This window comes from Cyprinodon tularosa, unplaced genomic scaffold (genome assembly GCF_016077235.1).
Source record: "Cyprinodon tularosa strain WSP-4 unplaced genomic scaffold, ASM1607723v1 ctg151, whole genome shotgun sequence".
NCBI classification, from domain to species: Eukaryota; Metazoa; Chordata; class Actinopteri; order Cyprinodontiformes; family Cyprinodontidae; genus Cyprinodon; species Cyprinodon tularosa.
In genome coordinates, this window is record NW_024038343.1 from 1,195,197 (window position 1) to 1,208,913 (window position 13,717).

At 35.7% G+C, this 13,717-nt stretch overlaps 1 protein-coding gene across 3 annotated transcripts in view; it reads right to left on the reverse strand.

Annotated features, from left to right (window-relative positions):
- The window catches only part of dgkb (diacylglycerol kinase, beta), a 100,666-nt gene that overhangs the window by 65,535 nt on the left and 21,414 nt on the right, over positions 1-13,717 (reverse strand). For all 3 annotated transcript variants that reach the window (XM_038279586.1, XM_038279587.1, XM_038279585.1), the window contains 8 exons: positions 11,802-11,851; positions 10,589-10,663; positions 9,041-9,160; positions 6,575-6,692; positions 4,472-4,560; positions 4,046-4,162; positions 3,673-3,771; positions 2,521-2,622 (listed from right to left, as the gene is read on the reverse strand). In XM_038279586.1, the coding sequence (XP_038135514.1) occupies positions 2,521-2,622; positions 3,673-3,771; positions 4,046-4,162; positions 4,472-4,560; positions 6,575-6,692; positions 9,041-9,160; positions 10,589-10,663; positions 11,802-11,851 (770 nt within the window). The remainder of the gene's footprint in view (positions 1-2,520; positions 2,623-3,672; positions 3,772-4,045; positions 4,163-4,471; positions 4,561-6,574; positions 6,693-9,040; positions 9,161-10,588; positions 10,664-11,801; positions 11,852-13,717) is intronic.

The window sequence follows — 13,717 nt, forward strand, 5'->3', positions numbered from 1 at the left end:
GGTCAGGTTAGTTCAGGTGGAAATGAATATCAGGGAAGCCCTGGTTCTGGTAGATCATTCCTTCCATCTGGGACAACTTTTCCAACTTTTAGCAACACTGAAAATAATTGGAACTTTTTGTTAAATTTTGTTATCAGACAAACCGATTTCAGTTGGTTGCCTTTGTCAGGGTCATTAACCACATATGAATAGAATCTGGATTGTAATTAGCACTATGTAATTACTATGTAATTAGGTGCACTGGCTTTTATGCAAATGTTTAAGAGAAAAGAGGGCTGTATGCAAAGAAATGTCACACCTTTGAATTTTTTATTTGGAAAAGATTTTCCTCCCCATGCCCATTTATGAATTACTTTGTGTTTGACTATTGATGTAAAATCCTCAGGAATGACATCACAGTTTATAACCATATGAGAAAACATTAAAATCATACAAAAACCTCAGGAAGACTCTGTGGTTACGATACAATTTTTCCTCTTTTTCATTTATGGGATAGCTTGTGTAAATAATAAGAGTAATTATCTCCAGGTTTGCCTGAGGTTCCCAGAAGCCAGACCTGGATTGAGCCTCATGCACCGTTTGAACTGTCCTGAAACAACTCGCCCGATGCTCTCCCTGACACAGATGAAGCACTTAACTCCTCCTGTCTGCTATCCCAGCAGGCCGAGGGTGAATTAATGAGCTCCCTGTCCGGTCAAGAGTGATCCATTACTTCCTGTAATTATAAATAATAATCTTGATTATTACGCTGGTTAGCCAGCGAGAGTCATAGATGGATGTTGCTGGGATATGATTCATGGTATTTCTCCTTCTCTTGAATTTGCTCATAGACGTATGCTTGCCACAGACGGCAGCAGGTTTTCCTTCGGCAGCATTCTGGCACAAGATCAGGATGCTGATTATGGATGATGCTGATTACCAGCAGGACCGGCGGTTTTTACCAACTGCAGAGGCTTATATTAAATCTTAAGATTTATTGGGTAATGGCTCTAATATGCACTGTTAATGGTAGTATATTTTGCTGCATTTAACCTACACTAAATGCAGATTTTCAAACCAACTGCTTTAAAACTTGAATATCTGTTAAGCAAACCCTCCTACATTGTTCTAAGCCAGGATATGTCTGCACTTCCATCAGGTTTAGGTGACATATTTTGCCAGATCTAAAGCTATAACAAATTTTAACCCAATAATGCCAAATGTATCATATTTGATACATACGGTTTCTGAAATGTTTTGCATCTAATACCTTTTGCATAATTTAATGGTAAAAAAATCCTATTGTACACAATCAGATGTACCTGATAACAGCCAGTAGAAGACTACACAAAAACTAATCTTGACTTATCGCATAGTAATAAATTATTAATATCAAAAATCTATTTATGTTTTTTCTTTTTACATATTTTGTTAAAAGGGCAAATAAGGAATTCAAACCAAAGAAAAGTAGTTTTCTATTTTGTTTTTTTCTTGGATCGGGCTTTAAAGGGTTAAATGCTTCACCTTTATCCACTACCCTGGTTAAAATGTGTAAAAGGTTTGAGATAAATGCATCTTTTATTGCAATTGCATTATTCCACACTGAGCAAAAAAAAAGTGTGCGAAAAAGAAATCCCACACTATAATAATAGATTTTACACCTAAAATCACATGCACAATAATTATTACCTGTGTTAATAAATTCATTAATATTTTATATTTATTAGAATGCTATTTTATAAATTTTTATCTATTCAATCTATCTGAAAAATGACAATATAAAAAAAAGGAATTTATAGAGTCCCTGAGGTCACACAATTCAACAAGGATCTCTGGGCCTTTAAAGGCGACACAGATTGACAGCATCACAGATGCTGTGGTTACTTTTGTGATGGTAGGACAGAAGAAGCGTCAAAATGACAGTGAGGCTCACGGAAGGTGTCTAATGGTAGTTATAAGGACTTATAACCTTCAGTCTAAACTGGAGGTCTCAATTTTCATGATCCTCCTCACTGATTATGTTTAAATAAGATTTGGTTATCTTGTCAACGTTTCAGTTTAATCATGTTTTTAACTACCTATCTGGCTGTTATAGATGTGAAGTTAGTTTCCTGTTGCCATTTCTTGACTTATTAACATCAGCACACGCCTTCGCTTTTTGAATATTCTGTTGTCTTGGAATTTTCTATTTCTCCTTAGAGACTGTTATCAAAACACGTGTATTAATTTATTAGCTATTCATTTGGCTCAGGATGGAAATATGCAAGTGATGGTCTTATTTATTCATTTATTAAAAACATCTTTCTCACTATAAATATAAAGGGGGTATTTTTACTGTTCTAATAACTCACACTTCTCAAGTGTTCTATTATTTTATAACACTTGGGATGTTATTTCTATAATGTTATTTTAGCAGACATCTAGACAAATTGCTAGATCTGACTTTTTGAGAATTTCAGATGATATAGATGCTTTTCGTTTTTACTAAAAGGTATAAAGGTGTCAGTTAAAGCATAAATATTTTTCAGAGGTGCGGTTGACCTGCAGCCCTTGGCCGTCCACTGTGACAGAATTGGCTCTCTGCATCTTTCCTCGACTCGACTGGCTTGACCGTGAGTCCTTCCTCAGAGTCGACTGCCGTTCCTGAAGTGACAAGTTTAATATTAACAGTTTTATTCTAAAAAGCAAGCGAAACAAGCAGATAAAAAAGAGAAAGTTCAACTGAAAAAAATATAGTTCTATATACCCAGACCCAAACACATGTATAAAAATATATATAAAACATTTTCTGTGTTGTGAATTTTATACAGCTTCCATAATTGCACCTTTTCGAGCCAATACTTTTTTCCATCTTTCTTTTAGCAACTGAGGTGCTGTTTTCAATTGTTTTCTAAGGTGTATAACACAGAAAAAATAATCCCTTGGTTTTATTCGAACAATTCAAAGTTTTAGCAAAAAATAAAGAAGAAAAAAGCCTGAAGAATAAAGTGAAAAATGTGCTGCAGGTCTCTTGACAACCAAATAGATTTTAATCTAACCTACAATGACGGAAATGGGAAATCATCCAGCTGTATGCAGCATGTTTTACTATCCTCTATGCTACTTTTGCTCAACTTTACAGACCTGTTGATCACTTCCCTCCTTCTTTATATGTGATAAAAGACATGACTGCAACATGGCACAAAAAGAGCATCAAATTCCTTGTAGCTGCTACACTTGCTGGGTATATTTGTATATAAATGTATTCATAGCAGTTTGCTTTGTGAATCCAATCCAGAATCATCTTGCAAATGATAAAATTAGGCTAAAGTGTTCGGTGGATTTTATACGATCTGATTTTTTTGTATTTAACCTGCTGATCATCAGTAAGAACCATCTGAGAGAGGTGGAATAAATAACAAATTGTTTTGCAAACTAATTTAACCATCTTATGTGTCTGGATTATAAAAGAAAAACCGAGAAACTAAAGTTTCATCTGTTGCCTTTTGGAGGGAAAAGTTATTAGAGTAGAGAACTTGTATCGTCTTTAAACACGCTTGTGCAATTTGGGACATAAAGTTCTACAAAATAAATTGGTGCCATTTCAGAGCTCAGTAGGAGAACACAGGCCTGATGATTGGATCATCAGGTCTCAAACAAGGCCCGGTTCTCTCAGCCTTAAGGCCTGCTGTCCAGAAAAGAGCAGAGTCTTACCAGAACAACAGGGCAGATTGAGTTTGGGGGCAGGATGTGATCCTTCAGGGGTCCGCAGTCACACTCAGGTTTCACGTGGGAAGCACACTTGTTATGGAGCTGGAGGAGGTGGAAGCTATTATTAACAACCTCGAACTAGCGGCAACAGAAATAAATATTTCAGCAATATTTTTCAGGGTTTATTTGCAAATGCGCACATCACTGTCTCGCTCGTATTTTCTATTATCCTATAGCTGCAAACAAGTGTTTTCTGAGTGTAAATTGGCAAAATCAGTTGTGAGGTATCAGAGGTGCCAAAATGAAAGCCTAAACAACAAGAAGCAGTGGGAATATAATGAGGAGGTGGCTGCCTCTCGGCAGGGGGGTGGCTTACCGTGATTTGACACCAAACACAGTGGAGCCCAGTCAGGCCCTGGTAACACTTAATGGTTTTGTGACACTTGTCACACTTGGTGGGGCAGTTCCCCTCCACCCAGAAATGATGCATTACCTGCAGAGAGGAGGAGAGACGGCATACTGGGTGGAAAAGCAGCGAGAAAAAGAAACGTTCAGAAAAACAAGATGTACACAAAGGTAGAAGTGACACTGCAATTAAAGATGGAAAGAGGAGAGAAAACAATCAGGAGGAAACAACAAATAAATAAGAGAAAAGAAGCCAAACAAATGCTTTGTGTGTTTGTCAGTGCAAAAAGGGATTATGCTGGTAATTAGTTATCTATATAACAGTTATTTTTTTTATAAGTAGGAGTGAAGCTTCATAGAAATTAGCTGATCCGTGGTAGCCAGCAGCCGGACTCACCTCTGTGTTCTTCTTGGACTTCACATATGTTTTGATGCAAGACAGTGGAGCGCGAGCCACACAGCGCTCATGGACCGTATACTTGCAAACTGAAAAAAAGCCAAAAAATAAATGAACATAAGTCAGAATAAGACAAATGTCAGAATATGAATTTACCTCGAAATTTATATTCTCAAGCAATATACATTTCGGTAATGTGCTTAAATGAAATTAAATGCTTCTACTATTTTATGAATACTAAGGGAAATAAACTGCCATCTGTGGATACCCTCTCTTAATAAAATATTATTCTATAACCTTTTATGAATACGAAAAGAGATCACAGCACTCTTTCCACTCATTGATATCCACGACAGAGACCTTCAAAACATCTCAAAATAGATGTATATCTTCTGATAAACTTTCTTTAACACCTAACATTTTTTATTTTCAGATTGGTACATTTAATCAGAGTAAAAGGAAATGATGTTCAGATTCAGATCGGAAAATTTTGTGAATGATGCCAATATTATTTGCAAATATTAAGAAAAAAAAATGTGTGTATATATCAAAAAAAGTAAATTGTCTTTTATATATCCTGAAAGATGTCATTCACTGGAAAAAAAAAATCAAAATCTAGACGAGTTATTTTTTTCTTAAAATAACTGCATTTTCCCTTGGATTAAGGTAGTAAAAGAGACATCTTGAGACATCTCAATGGAACAAGGCAATTTACACTTAGAATAAGAAAACAGAATAGCATTGTTTAATTTCAAGTGCATATTATGTAATTATCTTATTTATCAGAGTAAAAATACTCATTCCGTTGGCAAACTATCTCATTTACCTACTGTACTCAAATTAAGGGGAAATACACTTAATTTAAGACATTTTTACTTATTTCTAGATCGTGTTTCGCTCATCAAGACACTCAAATAACTAAATCTTTAATATATAATCACACAAATGCATCAGTAGGGTAAAAAAGGAAAAATTAGAGGTTTTTATTGCTACTGCTATTTTTGTATAGGTCAAATACGAAAAAAACTAAAGGGCAAGTATCACCAATATCGATAGAAACAAAGATAATTTTCAAAATTCTTGTTTAGTCTCATCCAAATTTAAATGCTTTTGTTTGTCCAACTTTTGGATAACATTTATGCAGAATAGTATAATAAGATCCAATTAATGTTAAAAATGGAAACAACAGAATAAGAGATAAAATTAAATGTGTGTTTTGTCTGACACAAAGTGCAACTTAGAGTTCATAAACCACAGCAAAAAATACAACAAAATATTACGCCATGTGAGTGTATTTTTTGAATTTGGATCTCAAATAACTAAAGAGAACAATAAATGCTGCCATAAATACAAAGAAGAAATCCCAGAAACCTCACAGTGGGCCTGTGGAGAAAAAATGAAAACACTACAGTGGGGGTTGTGTCATCTCACACATTATGCTGAGACAGAGCGACAACTTGGATTAAGAGTGAATCTGAAACTAAAGTATCAACCTCGTCACCATGGTATTCAGCCAAAACAGATACCGACTTGCAATCGATACTATTGTCCATATTTATTTTAATGCACAGTAAAAAAAAATCTTCTGCCAAACAACTGGAAACAGATCATCACTGGGTCACTTCAAGCAGGATAATGACCCTAACATGTGGCTGTAGCAACACAAAAATGGCTAACCAAACACCAAATTAGCCTTCCTTTATGATCAAATGTATTTCTTTAACTATTTTTAGGAAAACTGTGAGGTGAGCTCTACAGAAGAGAGCATGAAAGAGGTTCTAAATTGAGCAAAAAGAAACATATTTCCATTTGCTCAGAAATATAATATAAATATATTCTCATAGTTGCATTGAACATGCTTTATTGTGAAAGAAAAAAACATTTATTAGTTTTTTTCCACTAAATAAATTTACCTAAAAAAGTTTTTAGGATACTTAAGAAGTTTTAATATGAATTTGTTCTTTGCAGTACAAGAATACTTTGTTTTTATGGTTTCTTAGTTTGTGATTTTAATCAAATGAAAATAAACATGGTAATAATAAACACAGTGCAATATTAGCATATTTTAAACATCAGCTCCTGAGTATTTAGGGATAAACTCACATGAGCAGCAGAGTCCCTGCTTCCCCAGTCCAATTAGCATGTTGAGACACAGGTTACAGTAGGCGGGTTTGTTGAAGTGCTTCAATCTCCACACATGCTGCCCGTCATCTTTTACATTCTGAACAAACAGAGCAGACTCATCATTAGTGACTTAATGAGAAACTGTAGTAGAATTACTTTATTTCATGTTAAATTGGATGAGAAGAAATCAATTACAAGATAATTTTATTTTTTATCTTTTTATTTTGTGGATACCTTTGAAATGCATTTTTGATCTTTTAGTAAAAGTATTCAAATGATTCATTCATTCATAAATTAAAAAGAGAATTTGGGTTTTGAACTAAAGGTTGGGAAAGGCTGCCATCTAGAGAATAATAAAAGAATAGCGTTCTTTGTTTTCCTGTAATACAAACATTTTATGTTCATAAAAAAAGCTGAAAAGCTTTTCTGATGAGCAAATTCAATTACTGCGCTCTTTTTAGTAACAGCTTATATATCGGATTATTATGTAAAAGGGATCAGCAGCAACTTCATTTACTGCAAAGGTTTTATTTGCTTAAAAATCTCTATTAGTAATGGTGAGTTAACCCCCCCTCCCCCCAAAACGCATTTCCTATTTGCCTGAAAATAACCTCACATGCAGAAAAAGGTTCAGGATACTGCAGGTGAAGTATGTCCAAGAGCAGAGAAGTACGTCCAGCTACAGAACTTACTTTATATTGGCCAAAGTTTTTTCACACACAAACAAAGAGATAATTTTGTAAAATATGGAAACAATTTATTTTAAAATAAGATTCAATGGAATAAAACAGCATTAAAATAAATGAAGCAGCAACATCAGACTGGGATTCTCCAGGCAATAGCAATAAAAGAAAAGGCAGGAGTGGAAAGTCATTTTACAGCAATGATTTCTGATAAATACCCCCCACTCATTGTTAAGAACATGTGCTGAGGAAAAGGGATTTCCCATCTTGCTGCAATGTGTGGGCCTAATTTTCATTAAAAGGGAGTAGGTAACCTTGGGACTATGTTTCTCGGCTGGCCTGGGAAACGCCTTGGGATTCCCTCAGGCGAGCTGGCCCAAGTGGATGGGGAGAGTGACATCTGGGCTGAAGCTGGTACCCCGAAACCTGACCCCAGATAGGCGTAAGAGGATGGATGGACGGACAGATGGATGGATGGGTGGATGGATGGATGGATGGATGGATGGATGGATGGATGGATGGATGGATGGATGGATGGATGGATGGATGGATGGATGGATGGATGGATGGATGGAACCTTGTACGGTAGTTCTGCACCAAAATGACCAAAGACTGCCTTAAACTGAGACTAAGACATCCACCAAATAAAAAATAATCCAACAATCTGGACTAGAGTTGTGGTGTTTCTTTTAATACTTGATTTAGTCATTTTTCAGCATAGAAGAATTTTATGTCACAAGGCAAGAAAACAAGAAAAGTGTCTCAAGCATCTTAAAATTGGACGTTTGGACCTGTAGTCAGGAAAAAGCACATGTTCACCTCTTGAAAGCATCAGTATTAATAAGGATAAGTGAAAAATACAAAAGTTGTGGAAAGGAACGAACTAAGAGTACTCAATATGCACAAATCTGATGTATGTGGTTTTAAAACAATCACAAAAACATACAAAAACAGTTAAAATTGTTTACTAGCATAAGAATATGCACAAAAAAACAAAATATATTGAGGATACTGCCACACAAATATTTACCCATGACTATTTTTTTTATTATTATTATTATTATTATTATATATTATGGAAGAATTTACATGATCCAATTAAAGATCGGCTGTGTCAAATTTAGAGTAATTAACATATTCACCTTGCAGGACTGATGTAAAATGAGGTTAAATAAGGAGCGGGGTGAGAATAACACAACTAATTTACACCTGTGGGGTGTAAGACATCATATACACAAGCTCCGAATTAAAGGTGTTAAAAAAAACAAAAAAAAACTGAATATGCCGTATTTCACAAACAGTGAAAAATGTTTTAAATAAGTTTTGCTCCTTACCACAAAGAAATGTCAGAAGAAAAATAAATCCTATATTTTCTCAGCTCTTGTAGCTGTGGGGGTAAATTAGAAACACTAATTAAGTATGAAATGGTCAATGAATGATTTGATGCCATATAGAGGTGGTAATGCAAACCACCAGAAGCGGGCGACTGGATCATCTTTATAGATTCAGTGAGCTTTAATTGAACTTAATGTTCTAAAATTATTTTTATTGTGTGTTATTTTTTCACTATGTTTGCTTTATTAGCTTTCAGCTTGCTTTTTGTTTCTCCTTTTGAACAGTTCTGCAGCCATTTATGTAAAAGATCCATCATCAGGGCCAAGAACTGACACATTTAACTTTTATAGTTTTTCAATCTAACTTGGGCTCCTGCAGTGGGAGGGACAGTACAGTAAATTCACAGCATCTCTTTCTATTGACTCACCGTCTCCAGGCCCAAAAGGACCAGCAGAGGGATGGTTGTCAGGCCCCCTTGAATCCACTCCCCCAGTGACACCGTGCCATCCTGATCATAGTCAATCTCATGCATCATTTCTTGAAGGATCTATGACACAATTGTTTTACTATTGTAAACAGAGCATTTGGTTTGCAGCAATTAAAAACCTTAATGTTCATGTTCAGAATTAACATTATGCTCATATTATACTGTTTGGCATCCCTGGCAAAGATGTGCTTCTGAAGTGGAAGAAAAAAAACCCAACATACTGTAGGAATGAATTGTTTTTAATCAAATTACCAGAACCTAAATGATCAGCGTTTTAACCCAGGGACATTTCAGAATCGTATAGTGTATAGGAAGACAGATATTTAGCTTTTCCTTTGTAGATTGTTCATATTCCTGGGTCCACTCTGATGGTTTCTTCTCTTCTGCTCAAATACAGCTTTTCTCTAGGATTTCAGTCTGGGGACAGAGCTCTCCATAGAAGGTTGATTTATTTCAGTGACATTGTAGCTGCTAAAGGAGACATCACTATTCAGTTGGTCGTGTGTTTTGGGTCATTATTCTGGTGAAACAACAGAACATCTTTGTACAATGTTCCTGGTACCACATATTATATAAAATGGGTTTCAGAGGCCCTTATAGGAGAGAAAGGCCCAAAGTATCATTGATCATCATTCTTAGAAGTTGTAATCAAGACCTTTATAACTTATTCATAATTAAATTTAAACTAGACCTCCCTATGGTGTTTTTCCCAAAATGCTTAATATTTGTCGCTCTGACAGAATTACCATTTAAAACCTGTAAGGTAGTCCTCGGAAGAAATACAACTCTCTGCTGCTCCCCTCTGACAGTGCTCTATGATTTCACTGTTATTTTCACTCTGCTCTGTAAACTGTGCTGTGGCAGCCTTTTTTTCCTAAACTTCCAGCAGATATTATTTATGCTCTAATGGGGAGAATATTTTCTGTTATTCCAAATAATTTTGCTAGAGAAATCAACATTAACCAGCTTCATGTTTATGGAGCGCTTTCTTGTCTTTCCAATTTTGAAGATTGGCAAAGAAAAATGGATAATAGCCCTGATTTATCCAAAAACTGATCAGGTTTATTGAAGCATGTGATCTATGGAACGAGGCTTCATTCCGTGATATTGCTGTCACAGATCCGAGTCCCTACATGTTGATCTTTGCTATATCTCTCCCCCTTTCCCTCTTTTAACTGATTTTCCTGCCAGCTGACTTTAAAATAAAGACCTCTAGTGCAAAATAAATATTTCAAATGTTGAGGACTGTGGCATGTGTAGTTTTGTAAAATATACTAAAATGTTACGGTTGGATTATTGTCATTTAAAAATAAATGTGATATTTAAATTTTTTTAAAGTGTGATATGGTAAAGCAATAAATGTTAATTTTGCACATCTTTTCCAGGGGAACCAGAGAGTATAGAGGTTTCTCTGCTGTTGATCTTTTTCAAGAATGCATCTTAAGTTAGATCTATTTGTCCTTTTGTTTCTAAATAAAATATCCTTACTGGTTTGAGTTCCGTCACGTCCCATTCCAGGTACTCTGCTACGTGCATCATCTGGGAGATAATGTGCTCCAGCTCCTGCAGGACAGACAGTCATTACAGGCACACAAATACTGTGTTTACCTTTGCGTATAAAGAATGATAAACAGTCAGTAATATTAGGTTGGAAACATGTGCAGAAGAGCTGCACAGCAGGAAACAAAGGCAGCGTGGGAAGAGCTCCTCATCTGATGGTTTAATTACAGAGAGGCTGACATTTGTATCTGGTGCCACACTGAATTATCACGACTCTGAGGACGGTTTAGGGTGTTGAGAGACAATTTCTGGGTTCATGCATGTTTTGATGTTAAATGAGGAAAGAATATAGGTCATACAAAAACAATTAACTCAGTCAGAGGTTACGGTAATATTTTTTCAGTTTTCGTCTCCATTCCTAACAGGCTATACTGGAACTGGAATCCATCCTTTCAGAGTGTTTCTAACACTCTCACCCACATAACTGTTTCTACAAACCTACTGGGCTTTTCATTCATAAAAAAAACTACTTTGCTCTTTTTTTGATAAAATACATTTTCACACGAAATGAATGTCTGTAAAATCATCTTATTTCGTCTGTCTAGAAATTGTTATGCTGCTAATTTAAGATTTTTATTTTCCTTCTGTTAGTCTTATTATTTGTTTCATAAAACATGTCAGAGCTATAGAGTCAAGAACAAAATAAAAACAGGTGAAAAAAAATGTCTGATTTGATTTTGTTTCTCATGGTACATCACAGTGAGGCGTCCTTCACAGACACATTTACACTTTCCACCTCCTGGAGGCCTAGATCATGCACCTTTGTGTGGCTGATTGCACACCTGATACCACTGAGCAGACTGAGTGCAGGTGTGCATGCAATACGACAATGACTTCAGACATGATGCAGGTTACAGAAGAGTACAGAGCTGCAAAAAGTCCACATGGGGGGTTAAATAATAACTGACTGCAAGCTAGAGCGTCATTAACAACTGCTTTATTAATTTACTGCATTTTATGCAAACTGCTTTACTGGTATGATTCCAGGTGCTGGGCATACTGGAGGATTTCCACACACCTTTCACTGTAAACAGATGTTCAGCAAAACAACTTCTCTGTTAATTAGAATAAACACCTAATCAACCAGTCCTTCATAAGTTTAACAATTATATTTTTGTGAAAATGAAGAGAAAAAATTTACCGAGCTGTCAAGTGATCCATTTCCATCTGTGTCGTAGAGCCGAAACATGACTGTGGAAAACAAGAGAAAGTCAAATATTAGTCGTCCGGGTCATATCCCAGCTCCAACTTTTGACAAGAATATCTGAACGAGACAAACTGTGTGGTGTAGTCAGAACATTTTTACAGGGTTAGCCAGGCATGAACCAGGGAACACTTAATACTGAGGGGTGTTCAGGGCCAATCTACACTGCAACAACAGGAAAACCAACAAGCATAAAACCTATATGTATGTATACCTATAAGACAAACCCAATTTTCTCATATCCATTGCTAATGAATAAACTAGGGTTAAGAGTTTTAAATTAGATGAATTAATCAATTTATTACAAACATTTTAACACATTAAAAAAAATGTTCTTATATACATATTAAATCTCAAGTGGGAGCCTTTGTATTCACTGTTTCTTGTACATCCATAAATATCGCACCGCTTTGCTCAAAATCTGTCTACTGCACTCTCAACTCTGACAAACTCCACCACCTGTGCCCTTTTTTTACTTAATCTTTGCACGCTCTCGACGTCACCCTCCACGCGCTCGGACTGATGCCTCGTCAAACCAGGAGCTCGCCTCTATCTCTGTACTCATGACTTGTTTTACTGTATGTACTGTTAAAGAACCACACCAACTGGTAAGTTAAAGACAGGCTTTTTTTTTTTAAAACTAATTGCAGTAAATGCTCAAAAATGAATAGTATTTGTTAACCCAGGCTTTATGAAGAGCTGAACAGTCATATTTTTGCCAATATGAAATAATAAACTTTATCCTCTGTTTGCTGCAAATGTAAAACTCTTACAGGCAATATTGTGTGCATTGTTGCATTATATACACTACAGCAAAAAATATAATAAAATAAAATAAAATACAGAGAACACTTAAATAACACATCCTAGATCTGACCTAATTGCATATTCTCATTGAATACTTTGCTTTATACAAAGTTGAAAAATAAATCACAGAAATAAAAAATGGAAATTTTATGTATTAACTAATGGAGGCCTGGATTTGGAGTCACAAACAACAAAGTATTAAAGAGGAAAAAACACACTACCTACAGGCTGATCTAACATTGATGTAATGTCCTTCAAACAGGTCAAAATGAGGCTCAGTGTTTTATGACCTCCCTACACGCTCCTGAGGAGCTGGTCTCCTAAGAGATCTCCTCTCAGACCTGGACTAAAGCATTGGCCCTTTCCTGGACAGTCTGTGGTGCAAAATGAAGTTGATAGATGGATCATCGTGTTCAATAAATGGGTTTAGTTGCTATTTATAGCTAATTACAGAGGAGACTCCTAGATGACATGCAGAGACACATAACTTTCTCTTCTAAATGATATTTCTGAAAAAAGCATTGAATATTTCTTTTAATCATTTTACAGTTTTGTTTATTTTTACTGTAATGATGTAATTAGCTACTGTATTTTCGGTGTCAGTTCATTGTTAATATACCAATAATTGAAATGCAAAAATAGTTGGAAGATTCCATTATTGTCTTTGCTGCCACCCTCTGTTTGAGAGGGGAACTGCTGAATTACATCCACATAGAATCACCTGGTAGAGGCAACCAGGGGTAGCCAATGATTGGCCAGCCCATCCCTCACATTGTTCCCAGTGGCTCTGATTAATATGGACAGTATTAATATGACAGTAAGCCTTGTGTTTCACTTATCCTTTAGTTTAACTATAGAGTGAGCTAATATAAAAATACTTAGAGGAGCATTGAGCTGAGTGTGGTGGTTTTAATATGTTTATTTACCAAACCCCCAATAGGACATTTACATATTGCAAACAATATCCAAATCCAGCAGGGGTGTAAACACTTTAGTTTGCTGATGATGGTTATAAAGTGTAATGGCTGCAATTTAATATCACACAC